The sequence below is a fragment of the Aplidium turbinatum genome, chromosome 13 (genome assembly GCF_918807975.1).
Source record: "Aplidium turbinatum chromosome 13, kaAplTurb1.1, whole genome shotgun sequence".
NCBI classification, from domain to species: domain Eukaryota; kingdom Metazoa; phylum Chordata; class Ascidiacea; order Aplousobranchia; family Polyclinidae; genus Aplidium; species Aplidium turbinatum.
In genome coordinates, this window is record NC_137484.1 from 11,029,611 (window position 1) to 11,042,457 (window position 12,847).

Consider the following 12,847-nt stretch of genomic DNA (forward strand, 5'->3'; position numbering starts at 1 on the left):
TCAGAATCGATATACCACTTAATTACTTTTTGTATTAAACCTTATTCAAATAGAGTAAGGTTTAATATAGTTATACTGGCATATATTTTGCACTTCTTAGCATGCCAGGTCAAAAGCAGTAAACTTTATTAATTCCCAGCTCTTCACCATAGACTAGGAAAGTTTACGTTAGATTTGGGTTTGTGTTGATTATTGAAAAACAAACTGATAAAAATCAATTGTGGAAACATCTTTGTAAGCACACCAGAAATGGAATCGAATAAGACGAAAGGTCCTGGCAATGAAGAAGAAGTATCAAGAACAAAATCTGTTAATATCAATCGGTAAGTTTGTTAACATGCAAGAAATGGGCTACTAAATTAATCGGGTGGCGACGATGTCATACCCCTATTAATCAGCTTAGCTTGCTTAATAAACGGTCTGTTTGTGGTATGGACAATAATTGAACAATAAACAGTTGGACATGCTTAGAAAATTGAAGCTTTCAATATTGAGACAACTAAGCTAAGTAATTAACGGTAATTCGCCGCATGAGTCAATTGCTAGTCCAAAAAGCACTTGTTTTTTTGCTGAACTGTACATAAGCTAAAAAATAAAAATTACCAGCTGATACAACATTCTAAAGTAATTTAGAAAGCTTTGCATTTTAGTGAACAGAAATTTAGATACAATTTTGGTAATAAACGTGACTTTTTTTAACCATAGACATATAAAACCCAACAACCAGACGGCATTTAACATAATATTATAACATGAAAATAAATAAGATTTAAAAAGGGCTAGTTAACTTGAATTTGAAAATGGCCTAAAACGTTTGTAATTTTTAGCTTAGTTTCATGTTAAAATATTATGTCGTCTGGCTAGGTTTTATTTGTCTATGGTTCAAGAAAATTAAATTTAAAAACAAATTACCAAATTTGCAAACTATTAAACACAACAGCAATAATAATATTAGATTTGCAACAAAATTCATATATACAACACATTTTGAATTCAATTTTGGTAAAGAAGTAATTTTCTTGAACCATAGACAAATAAAACCTAACAACCACACAGCATTTAACATAATGTAATAACATAAAAATAAACTAAAAATTTCAAACATTTTCGGCCCTATTCATGTTAGCTCTTATCAAGTAACCAACTAACCATACTAACCAATTGACTGATGTTCTACATCAATGGTTCTTAATCGTTTTTCTATCAAGCCCCCCTTCAATAATGGTCATGTGCCTTGCGCATTTTAAATCAGTATCATACCAAAAAAATTGCATTTTTGTCTGTTTATTGTACACATCAGTGAGATACTTGACACTGCTTCTTAGCGATTAGTACCGGTAATATTAAATATTAAAACAGGCCATTAGTACCTACTGGTAATATTATGTTAGGTGATCGAGCATTAAGTAAATAAAACTGTAAAAAAGCAATTTGAACAAAAAAGTAAAAATGAAGCAGCATCGAGAAAATTTGATAAATCTGAAAGAGTTCAGGGCAAAATAGTTTTGTAAAGTTCTGGTCTAACTAATAAAGCAAGAATTACTGAATACGTACAGTCGTACAATATAAAATAAGATAAAATACAAAATATGGCGAACAGCATAGGTCCTAAGACATTAAAGTAATTAAAAAAAAATTGAAATTGTTGTAGAGCTCGCGCCCCCCTGAGAGATGCGTTACGCCCCCCTCGGGGGCGTTCCTCTCTGGTTAAGAACCACTGTTCTACATAAATTGAAATTGCAAAACTAATCTACAAACACAAAATCGAACAAAGAAACGCATAAGAATGAAACGGCAAGACAGGAGAGAGGCAAAATCACATGACACTTAAATGTGCAAGGAAAAAACACACATCAATGATGCAACGTTATGTGAAGACATTTAGCAGATTTTATTCAAACAATAAGCCATCTCTGGAGTCTTAAAATTATGCGTAAATGCTCCACTGAATTTGATATTAAAATTCATTAGACTTTCCTCATAAAATCCTGCAATCCTCACTTCAATTGGCAGTTGTTTGCTACAGGGGCCTCCTATCTGCTAAATGTCTTCATGTAACATTGCGTCATTGATGTGTGTTTTTTTGTGTGCAATTAGGCATCATGTGATTTTGCCTCTCCTCAGTCTTGCCGTTTCATTCTTATGCGTTCGATTTTGTGTATGTAGATCAGTTTTGTAATTTCAGTTTAAGTAGAACTTCAGTCAGTTGGTTACTCAATAAGGGCTGACATGAGTAATTGAGTATGGCTGAAAAGGTTATAGGTAAATTGTTCGTAAACAATTGTTCGTAAAACAGTTGCTCGTAAAACAATTGTTTGTAAACAGTTGTTCGTAAATAGTTGTTCGTAAAACAGTTGTTCGTAAAATTAAATCCCTAAAACAATTCTTCGTAAAGCATTTCTTGGTATACATCAATTCTCAATTGCATGCACGAAGAAATGCTTTATGAAGAATTGTTTTACAAAGAATTAATTTTACAAACAATTGTTTTACGAACAATTGTTCACGAACAATTGTTTTACGAACAACTGCTTACGAAAAAAACGTCGGACACCGGCTGAAAATGTTTGTAATTTTTAGTTTATTTTCATGTTATTATACATGTTAAATATTGTATGGTTGTAAGTTTTATTTGTTTTATTTTGAATTTGTGGAAAAAAACAAAAAAGGATCTATGTGTAACAGACTTAGTTTAACTTATTATATAACAGCCCTGTTTTTTGCATATCAATGATGGCGCAAGATAGGAAGTTTAAACCAAATTTATTTTTGCAGGTACAAGCCTAAAGAAGCTTCAGTATCTGATGATCCTATGTCAGACTACATGAATTTGCTTGCAATGGTGTTCAGTATGTGTGGGCTGATGCTAAAGGTTCATAATTTTGTTTACATTTATAAATCATTTGTAAGTGATCATTTGCATGGCAGATATGTAACAGGGCAAGTTTTTGTTGCACTAAAATCGTGAGAAGGTTGCACTTAATTTAAACAAAAGTTGCAAAAAGTTGACCTCGAAAGACTAGACACAACCTGTTTCCGTTTGTGCGGGCTTGGCCAAAAGCCAAGTCATACTTCCACTTCTAATTTAGTTCGGGCACTGTCGTGCTTGGCTGGGGTTGTTGAACTTCTAATCTAGCTTGCAAGTCAACTGTTGCGTCATAGATAACATTGAGATGCAGGTAATCCATCACATAGCTCTTTGTTATGCAAATCAAAGAGAATAGAACCATGTGAGAACAGATTAGAAGTTAGCTGATAGCGTTTGATAACAATTCCCGATGAATAGTCCATGTTATCGTCATGGCTGCAACAGCCAAGTCTGCTTTCTAGCAACAAAAGAGGCTGTTGGAATTGATTAAGATTCTATGATCAGCAAGGTCCTTATGTTGTGCTTTATAGTGCTTTGAACACACACACCACACATACACACACACCTTGTATAGTGCTTTGAACACACACACCACATTTTCTGCTGAAGCTAAGAAAACAATTGTTGATTTAAATAATTTCTGTATGAACAATGTTGTGACTCAATATCAAGATCATTTTTTCACTCAAACTGATGGTATTATAACTGGAGATAACAACTCAGTTTCACTTGCTAATATAACTATGCATTTCATTCTGCAATCTCTGTGTAGAGTTATTAACCAAGCATGCATTTTCAAAAGATTCATCGACGACATCATTTGGCTTTCATTTGGACTCGAAACCACTAGTAGTATAAAATCTGCGCTTATTGATAATTTTGCCAAATTTGGACTTGAATTAACATTCAGACAGGTTGATACTTCTCAAGAGACAGGCGCAGTGGAATTTTTAGATGTCAATCATTGCATCACCCATAGTAATAAGTTTAAATTTACCACTAAGGATTTCGTCAAAGCTTCAGCAAAAGATCGTTGCTTCATAAATGGAAAGTCACACCACCCTATATCAACGTTCAAATCCATATTATACGGAGAAGCCATCCGAATGCGTCTTCTGAATGAGTGCCATGAACATTATATTTCCAGCTTATCAAGACTCAAAGAAAAAGCTACTAGGTCAGATTTCCCTATCGCGATGACAAATGACATGATTGGAATTGCTTCAACTTGGACTGACAGACTTAGGCCACCAAAACCTAAGAATAAAAACAGCAAGACTGTGTGGGCTACTGCTTTCCCATCTTTATTGAAAATGAGTGAAAAAGAAAAAGAACTTAAACCTGATGTCATGGTCACATACACAAGGCCAAAAACAATTGGAAATTATCTCACAAACTACAAAGATCTATCAAAAACAGTCCAATCTTCTGTTCTACAAAGAGGTTATTCTGCCCCTTGTGGTCGCTGTGCGTTGTGTGGTAACCATGGTCATCATCGTTTGTCAATGGTTTCACGTACAACGACTTTGAGCACTCCACAAAGACTTTTTAGGTTAAAACAGGAACTCAATTGCAGCAATTATGGGATTTATGTAGCAACATGTTTACTTTGCCATGAACAATATGTTGGACAAACTGTTAATAAATTTTCGGTTCGCTGGTCAGGCCATCGTGCAACTTGGAACACTTTCGATTTTTCTTCTAATAATGACAGGGCCGCGTTATTAAAACATTTTGCCGTATTTCATGATCTCAGAACTGAACCACAACTTTCCCAATGCTACAATGTCACATTTGTTAAACAACCTAATATTGATAATCTTGATGCTTGTGAAGATAAATGGATACATAGGATACGGTGTCCGACGTTTTCTTCGTAAACAGTTCTTCGTAAAGCAATTCTTCGTAAGCAATTTTTCGTAAAACAATTCTTCGTAAAGTTAATTCTTTGTAAAACAAATCTTCCCAAAGCATTTATTCGTGCGTGCAATGGAGATTTGATGTATACGAAGAAATGCTTTACGAAAAATTCTTTTACGGATTTCATTTCACCAACAACTGTTTACGAACAATTGTTTTACGAAGAATTGCTTACGAAGAATTTCTTTACGAAGAATTGTTTACGAAGAATTCGCCTATAACCATAGGATACATGCCAAAATAAATATCCAAAAATTAATTCTGCCGCAAGTTTAATTTTTTGACTCTCTACAACAAATGTGGTATTTTTTCAATATTTTACTGTCTTGTTATTCACCGCCGTCTTTGCCTACTCCTTTTTCCACAACGCTACATTTTTTGTTTGCCATGACGCTACATTTAATTAGTTATCGCTCTACTTAGTTTGTTTATCACTGCCTTCGACTGCCGTGTTTTCGCATATAATTTATTTGTTTCTTAGCTGTAATTTACCACGACGCTACATTTGCAGGCTTTGCTCACCGCTCTTTCATCAATTCCCGTTTATATATTTGATACGTACTTTACTTTACTGCCGCTTGGTTTAGGTTATATTCAACAATTATTTTCAATATTTACGCTCATGTTTTGGCATTATTGCGTCACTGTGTTAGTGTGTTGTTAATTTAAAACATTACGTGTAGGTTTTAACTGCCCTTCATCAGAACTGAAAATGCACTGAATAAGTGCGAAATATATTTTCTGTAACATCTACTGACAACTGATCCCTGATATCTTAGCAATTGAGGTTTTAGCTTTCTAGATATGGAACAGGGATTGTTTCAGAATAAGACTAGGTCAGAAAGCGAGGCAGACTCCGACGCAGCTCAGCATCAGCCTAGAGCAGTTAGCTACAGAATAGAACCATACTAGAAATAGTTTTATAGCATGTTTTTTAAATCACTCCTTTACATTTTAATAATAATAATAATGTTAGTTTTTATATAGCACTGTATCCAACGCAGAATGCGTTGCTCCTCAGCGCTTTACAAAGCAGACAGTGTCAATGCAGCCGTATAGAGGCGCAACTGAGTACATTATTATCAGAATCCACTCCATTGCTCAGTGCCAAGCAGGAACTAGATTCAGTACCATTTTTAAAAAGTCTTTGGTATGACCCGACAAGGTATCGAACCCATGCCTACCGATTCAGAGGCGGGCGCACTAACCACTAAGCCACCGAGCCGGTTTTGTGCAATACTTGATAAAAGTTGCATGAAAAATAGAAAAAAACTTGCAAAAAGTTGCAATATAAAATTCCTACAAACAGCTTAAAACATCATACTACATAAATTCTGAATATTTAGGAAGCTACCGGAAGCTCTAAAAAAAAAGTTGCAAAAACTTGCCCTAGTGATAACTGATAGTGATATCATGTAAGTCAACTCCATCAAAAAAGTTAGTATATACTTTCTAATATTTGAGGACTACAACACTGTTAAAGATTGAAAAATATCAAAATTTGCATATTGTTTCAGTAATATAGACTCAATTGACAAACAAGATTTGTTCTCAGAGAATATATTTTCTGAATCTTTGCAGCTTTGTATGCATTTGAATGCTTGGAACAGCCAATACAGGCCTGGTTGCCAAAGTCGATGATATGAAGCGTGTATCTATTATTCTAAAAGTATATTTCATACTGATATTATATAGCTGTTTACATTTGCATCATGTGTATCACTGTTGATACCAACTGTTAACTTTAATATACTGACATATAGCTATTATCTTTATTAGTTTGTTTATTGTATGGAATTGAAAGGTGAATAAGTCAGGGTTGTTGGTATTTTACCCGACCCAAAAAAACCGGGTGGTTTTTTTTAATAAAACCCACTTTAAAAAAAACCAGAGCATCATATTTGTCCAGTTTTTATTGGAAAATTAAAAAAATTTACAAAAACACTACAAGGCACTGGTCACAACGGTAAACCATAATCTCTTCGTGGGAAAATTGTAACATAAGATTCCCGAATCCGTTCGTCTGTATGTATCGACCGAAAAAGAAACACTCCTTGAAACGTCTATTCAATAAGTGTATTCCTGTAAAATTAGCCCGCGGCTATCGAAATCGAGATGCAACGCCGTACACCTCTAAAAACTGTCACTACGATACAGATTACTTGGATAAAAGACGGAACCTTTGTCCAGCTAGCAAGCACTAAGCCAACAGTTAAATGTGCGGCCAACTTTCAAACAATCATTTTACGAATGACCAGAATAGATAGCAATATCTCAAATTCACGTATGCAGTACTCATCATCATCATCATCATCAACCAATTTAGATTATACAGGCCATGAATTAATCCTCATGTCGAGGGTGTGGCCTGTCTGTCTGTCGAGAACGAAGTCTTCCCCTCCACACTTCGCGATTTATTGGGTTGGCAGAGTCCATGTTCAGGGCTACAAGGTCACGTTTTACAAGTTCTTCCCAAGAAAGTTTTGGTCTACCTTGACCCCGCTGTGCTGCGATGTTGACGCATCTGACCTGTGAGATCCAGCTTGAGCTGCGCTCAACGTGACCAAGCCATCTCAGTCTGCCTAATTGGAGAACTTCACTGATGTCTTTTAATTTGAGCTTTGATAGCAAAGTCTCAAACCGGATGTTGTCCTTAGGCCCGACCAGGCAGGTCCATCTTACCATCGCTCTGTCATTACGTTGTAGGCGCTTGACGGTGCTTGCTAAAGTAGCCCACGTTTCAGAGCCATAGAGCATGACACTCCTCACACAACTGGAGTAAACTTGTCCTCTGGTTGCAGCAGGAAGTTGCTTGCTTGTGAGGATAGGGAGAAATTCTCTAAACTTTTTCCAGGCTGACTTGCACCGAGTTATAGCCGCATGCTCACACCCCCCTCCAGAAGACATGGTATCACCAAGGTAGCAAAAGTCAGCTACCACGTCAAGTGTGCCACCTTCAATCTCAACCTCGCTTACCGGCCTGCCATCTATTGGTCTTGCTGTGCCCTGACAGCGTGGGCATGAGTAGTGTGGGTCCGGTCTGAGTGACCCTTTAATTCCACTACACTTTTTGTGGACCCAGTGGGAGCAATTGGTGCAGAAGATAGAGTTGCTACTGGTTCCACTTAGACATACCGAGCAAGGGTGCTTTCCTGATCTTCTTAGGAAGTTCTGGTTGATGCCAGAGATCATTATTTTGGTCTTACCCATGTTCACTCTTAGGCCCTTTGCTTCCATTCCCTTCTTCCAGGCGGCGATTCTGTCAACTAGTGACTCCAATGAGGTGTCGATAATGGCAAGGTCATCCGCATACAACAGCTCCCAAGGGCAGCCTGTGCGCAGTTCGAGTGACAGGGCCTCCAGGACAATGATGAAGAGCAGTGGGCTCAATACAGAACCCTGATGCACACCTACGCCTACTTTGAAAGTGTTACTGTGCCCATCCCCAACACGCACACAGCTCCTAGCATTCAGGTACATTGATTGTACTATCCGTACTAGCCATTCCTCAACACTCAGCTTTCGCATGGCCCACCAGATCACCTTCCTTGGCACTCGATCAAAGGCTTTTTCTAGGTCTACAAAGGCCATATAGAGAGTCTTGTTTACGGCAAGGTGTTTTTCTTGAAGTTGACGGATGATGAAGATGGCGTCAGTTGTACCTCGGCCTGGCATGAAGCCGAATTGCATTTCATCAATCTGTACTTGTTGCCTAATCAATTGTTCTGTCACTCTCTCAAGTATTTTCATGGTCTGGTCAAGCAGCTTCAAGCCTCTGTAATTACCCCTATCAAGGGCATCCCCTTTACCTTTATAGATATTGACGATGTAACTTTCTTCCCAGTCTGCTGGTATACGACCCTCGCTAACAATAGCTTCTACAAGATCTCGTATAAGAGCAACTCCAGTTTTGCCTGTTGGCTTCAGCATCTCTGCTATTATTCCTGAAGGACCAGGAGCTTTGCCCATGCGCATCTTACTGATGGCTCTTTCGATCATCTCGGTGGTGATTGGTACACTAGGGCCCTCAACAGATGGTTCATCTGAGAGATTATCCGGGTTCCAGGGGAACTCTACATTGAGAAGTCGTTCATAGTATTGTTTCCAAGCAACCTTCCTTCCTCGTCGAGGGAGAGTTCACCGGCATCATTTTTGATGGGTTTATCACCACTAACGTCTTGATTGTCACGCCGCATTTGTTTAGCCAGCTTGTAGACGGTCCCTTACTTTGAGTTGACATTGTGAAATAGTGTCTTCTCAGCTTCGGTTTTAGCATTTTATATGGCATACTTAGCAGTTCTTTTGGCATCGTTGTATGCTTTTCTGCTTCCTCCTGCCTTCCATGCCTTAAAGCATCTCCTCTTCTCCTGCACAACATTTTCCACTGTATCATTCCACCACCAGGTTTGTTTTCTCCATCGGTGCCTAGATGAAACACCACAAGTTTCTTGTGCAGCTTCAGTGACTCCTTCCTTCAGAGTTTTCCATATCTCTTCTACAGTGGTGCTTGTATGGGCTCCTTCAATCTTGGAGGCAAAGAGTTCAGCATACTCAGCTTGTTTTTTTGGATCTTTAAGCTGCCAGAGTTTTATGCGGGGCTTAAACTGTCGCTTTTGTTTGTGTGAAGCTTGTACCGTCATGTCCGACACCACGAGTCTGTGCTGGGATGCGCATTCTTCACCCAGGATGACTTTTACATTTGTAACATGCTTTCTGAACCTGCGCCGATATAGGATGTAATCGATCTGCGTCAAAACTTCTCCAGATTGGTAAGTGACCAGATGTCTGTGGTCCTTCTTAAATACGGAGTTCCCTATCACCAGGTCGTTTGCTACAGCAAATTCAAGTAGTCTTTCACCTTCCTCATTGCGTTGGCCAATGGCATACCCACCATGAACTTCTACGTATCCGTCTGGATTGCTGCCTATGTGGCCATTCCAATCACCGCACACAAACAGTTCTTCAGTGGCAGGGACAGTGGTGATGAGGCTCTGAAGTTGTTCGTAAAACTGAGTCTTGGTATCTTCGCTGAGCCCAGCCTGGGGAGCAATAATGTGACGCTGTGACGCAATAATGAAAGACAATTATGAAGTCATTCCAACAGGTGTTTAAAGCTGATGTAATATTTCCTGTTTAAACAGGCCCAAACAGGTTTGACACAAGTCTTATGAACGATGGTGCAATTTTGGCACATTTTCTAGCAACTTGCATGACGTAATATTCAGTAGACTTGAACGGTTTTTATATGACGTTTGATTAGGTGAACCATTGTCTGGAACAGGCACTTACAACAAACTTTAAATTAGGACTTAAGGATGTGATTGTGCAGTAATTTCCAAGAATAAACTGAAAACGCAGTGGATATTGCACAGTACACAAAAATCAAGTAATGTCACTTTGTGTATACTACACTAAAACTCATTTATGCAAGAAAGCCTTATAGTTAAATTGGTGAAAGTACTACTCTACTGTAGTCTGTATATATGATGTGAAATGCAATTTAGGAGGCTATTTACCAATTACAGATTCTGGATTCTAACGCATGGCTGTTTCAGAGCATTTGCCTAATTGGCCACGCAATCGCTCAATTGCTCATCCATTACTATATATAATATATATACAGTATATATAAATGATAAAAAATATTTAAACATGATGGCATAAATGCTCCTTGCCTTCAAATCTAAACAAATGATGCAATAGTGTGATTTCTACCACAGTAGCATCAACTTGGTATAGAAATCAGTGGATGATGCAACATCCAACTTGATCTTGAAACTAATGGATGATGCAACATTCAAGCAACAACAGCCCTAGTGCATTATTTTATTGAGTTATGCAAGCATGTACTGTGAGTGAAAGGCACTTCACTCGTAAAAAGTAGTTTTGAGGTGAAATAAGCATGAATCTACCTTTTTTTACATCTTTTTTAAAAAAAAAAAACAATAAAACCCAAACAAAACCCGGGTGTTTTTAAAAAAACCCGGGCGGGTTGGGCTTTTTTAAAAAAAACCCGGGTTTTTCTCAACCCTGGAATAAGTACTCTGCTTTCCAACATCTCATGTATTATTATGATGTTGTTGTCAGCAGGCCACTCCAACCACTAGCCTTGTTAAAAAACATTTCTGGAAGTATCATGCTCAGTTGTACATTCTGAGAATCAAACCAAACATGACCCCTGTCACTTTCTCATCTATAGAAAGTCAGGGTTTTATTGACTTAGTTCAAGTTAGTTGCTCATGTGAACCTTTCAAGTCTTTAGTGAAGGAGTTTTTGTTTTTGATTCCAATGAAAGATATGCACAAAGTTAGTTACAACACACATCTCACTTGTGAAAAGAAAAACTTCAACTTTTTTAAAGTCAAGCTGTTCGATTACAGATTATAACTTAGTAACACTGAATTAAAATTTTGATAACACAATGGAGTTTGATCGTGACATTTCACTTTACGTAGTGGTAGGCTTATGTTACAAAGTCGCATTTTAAATACAGGTAGAATTTGGGTATATGTTTCGCATAGTGACATGTCGCTACAGTGACACTTTTTCAAAGGCCCTTTCAGCTGTGTTACTCTAGGCGAGTTCTACTGTAGCAGAAATGGATCATTGTTAGCATTCTAGGCTACACCACAGCTCAATTTTATCTCATTCATTTCAGATTAAGTGGTGTGCTTGGTCTGCTGTATTTTGTTCACTTATAAGTTTTGCCAATTCAAGATGTTCAGAAGACGGGAAGCAAGTCCTCAGCAGTTTCATGTATGTAACTAATTATCACAGTTTATGGTTGTTTTCAAAGTTTAATAAAAAAAAATTAGTCTTGCTGTGACCTGTTATCGTTTAACAGTATATTGCATGTTTTAGTCATTTTGGGATTTTTATAAGAAGTTTTTGGCGACGTTAGGTACCTATTAGGTAAAAATGGTTCAAGTGGCATTGTCTATCTTATGGTCTGATTGGATTCTCCAATGGTTGGTTGCATTAACTGAATTCTGTGGGAGTAGTTCAGTTATACTGTCTAAAAAAATTACGAGCAGCGAAATTATTTCCAAGCTTAACTTTGGCAGAACAATACCCATGCATACGTTGTTCGTTGTCTTGCATGAAGTCCACAACCATTTCATTAAATTTGCTTTTAAATACCGATAATTATCACGAAGTTAAAACAGCAATCCTGACAATATAATTATTTTATTGCGTGATATTGAACCAAATTATCCCACATTCTAACTACGTATCAGAAATGGCCGTAAAGCTTGTTTGGCACTGTTGTGTGAAGCAGATATGTATCGGTATTAAGCAACGTTAAACTGGATAATGGGGAAAAGTCATACCCCGTCTGATATCTACTGTATACGAGTGTAACTGTAATATGTACAAAAGCTCAAATTATGCAGCATTACTTGGGTGACGAAATCACAATGTTATGATATCATAAACCGATCCTCAGCACATTATTCGCAACAATTTGTGTGAATACATTGTTTTCAGGCTGTCTGTTTCCGCTGTTGTGATGACGTATCTACAGAACCCCGCACCAATGACGACACCATGGTAGCGACACTTGGTGCAATATGCTTTACGAAAAATCTTCTATCTGCAGACCAGTTCATGGATACTGTCTGCATGCAATAACTGTTGTCTGTTACAGAATTGATATAATTCAATTTTAACCAGTGGTCATAACTTATAATTTATGGTGAAATTAATGGTTGTAGTTTATGAAACCGGCACACTGCGCCATGTGATGTGCTTCGAATTTTAGAACAATTTTCAAAACATGATGCCTTAAGCTGGTACGTACATTGTAAGTACACAATCAGCTTACCAGGGAGTTACTAAAATGGAAACTTAGCATCTCACTTTTGCATGCGAAGCTACATGACTACGGAAAATCGGTTATTTTCACACTTTTGCTGCAATTTATGATGTTGGTTTTTCATGAGATTTGTCCTTTTTAATGTTGACTTCTACAAATGTTGTGGAGACTGTGTTAAAATGTGTTTGTCGTCTCCTACTTTTCTTGATGAATAAATCAAGATAATCTATCACTTGGTTGAT

General features: G+C 37.4%; 1 protein-coding gene across 1 annotated transcript; it reads left to right on the forward strand.

Moving 5' to 3' along the window:
- The first annotated feature begins 120 nt into the window (after positions 1-120).
- On the forward strand, positions 121-12,834 carry LOC145781795 (PAT complex subunit Asterix-like). Its single transcript, XM_082593465.1, has 4 exons — positions 121-323; positions 2,776-2,872; positions 11,448-11,545; positions 12,278-12,834. Exons 1-4 carry the CDS (start codon positions 250-252, stop codon positions 12,342-12,344), a joined length of 336 nt encoding a protein of 111 aa, XP_082449591.1. The 5' UTR covers positions 121-249; the 3' UTR covers positions 12,345-12,834.
- Positions 12,835-12,847: the final 13 nt, after the last annotated feature.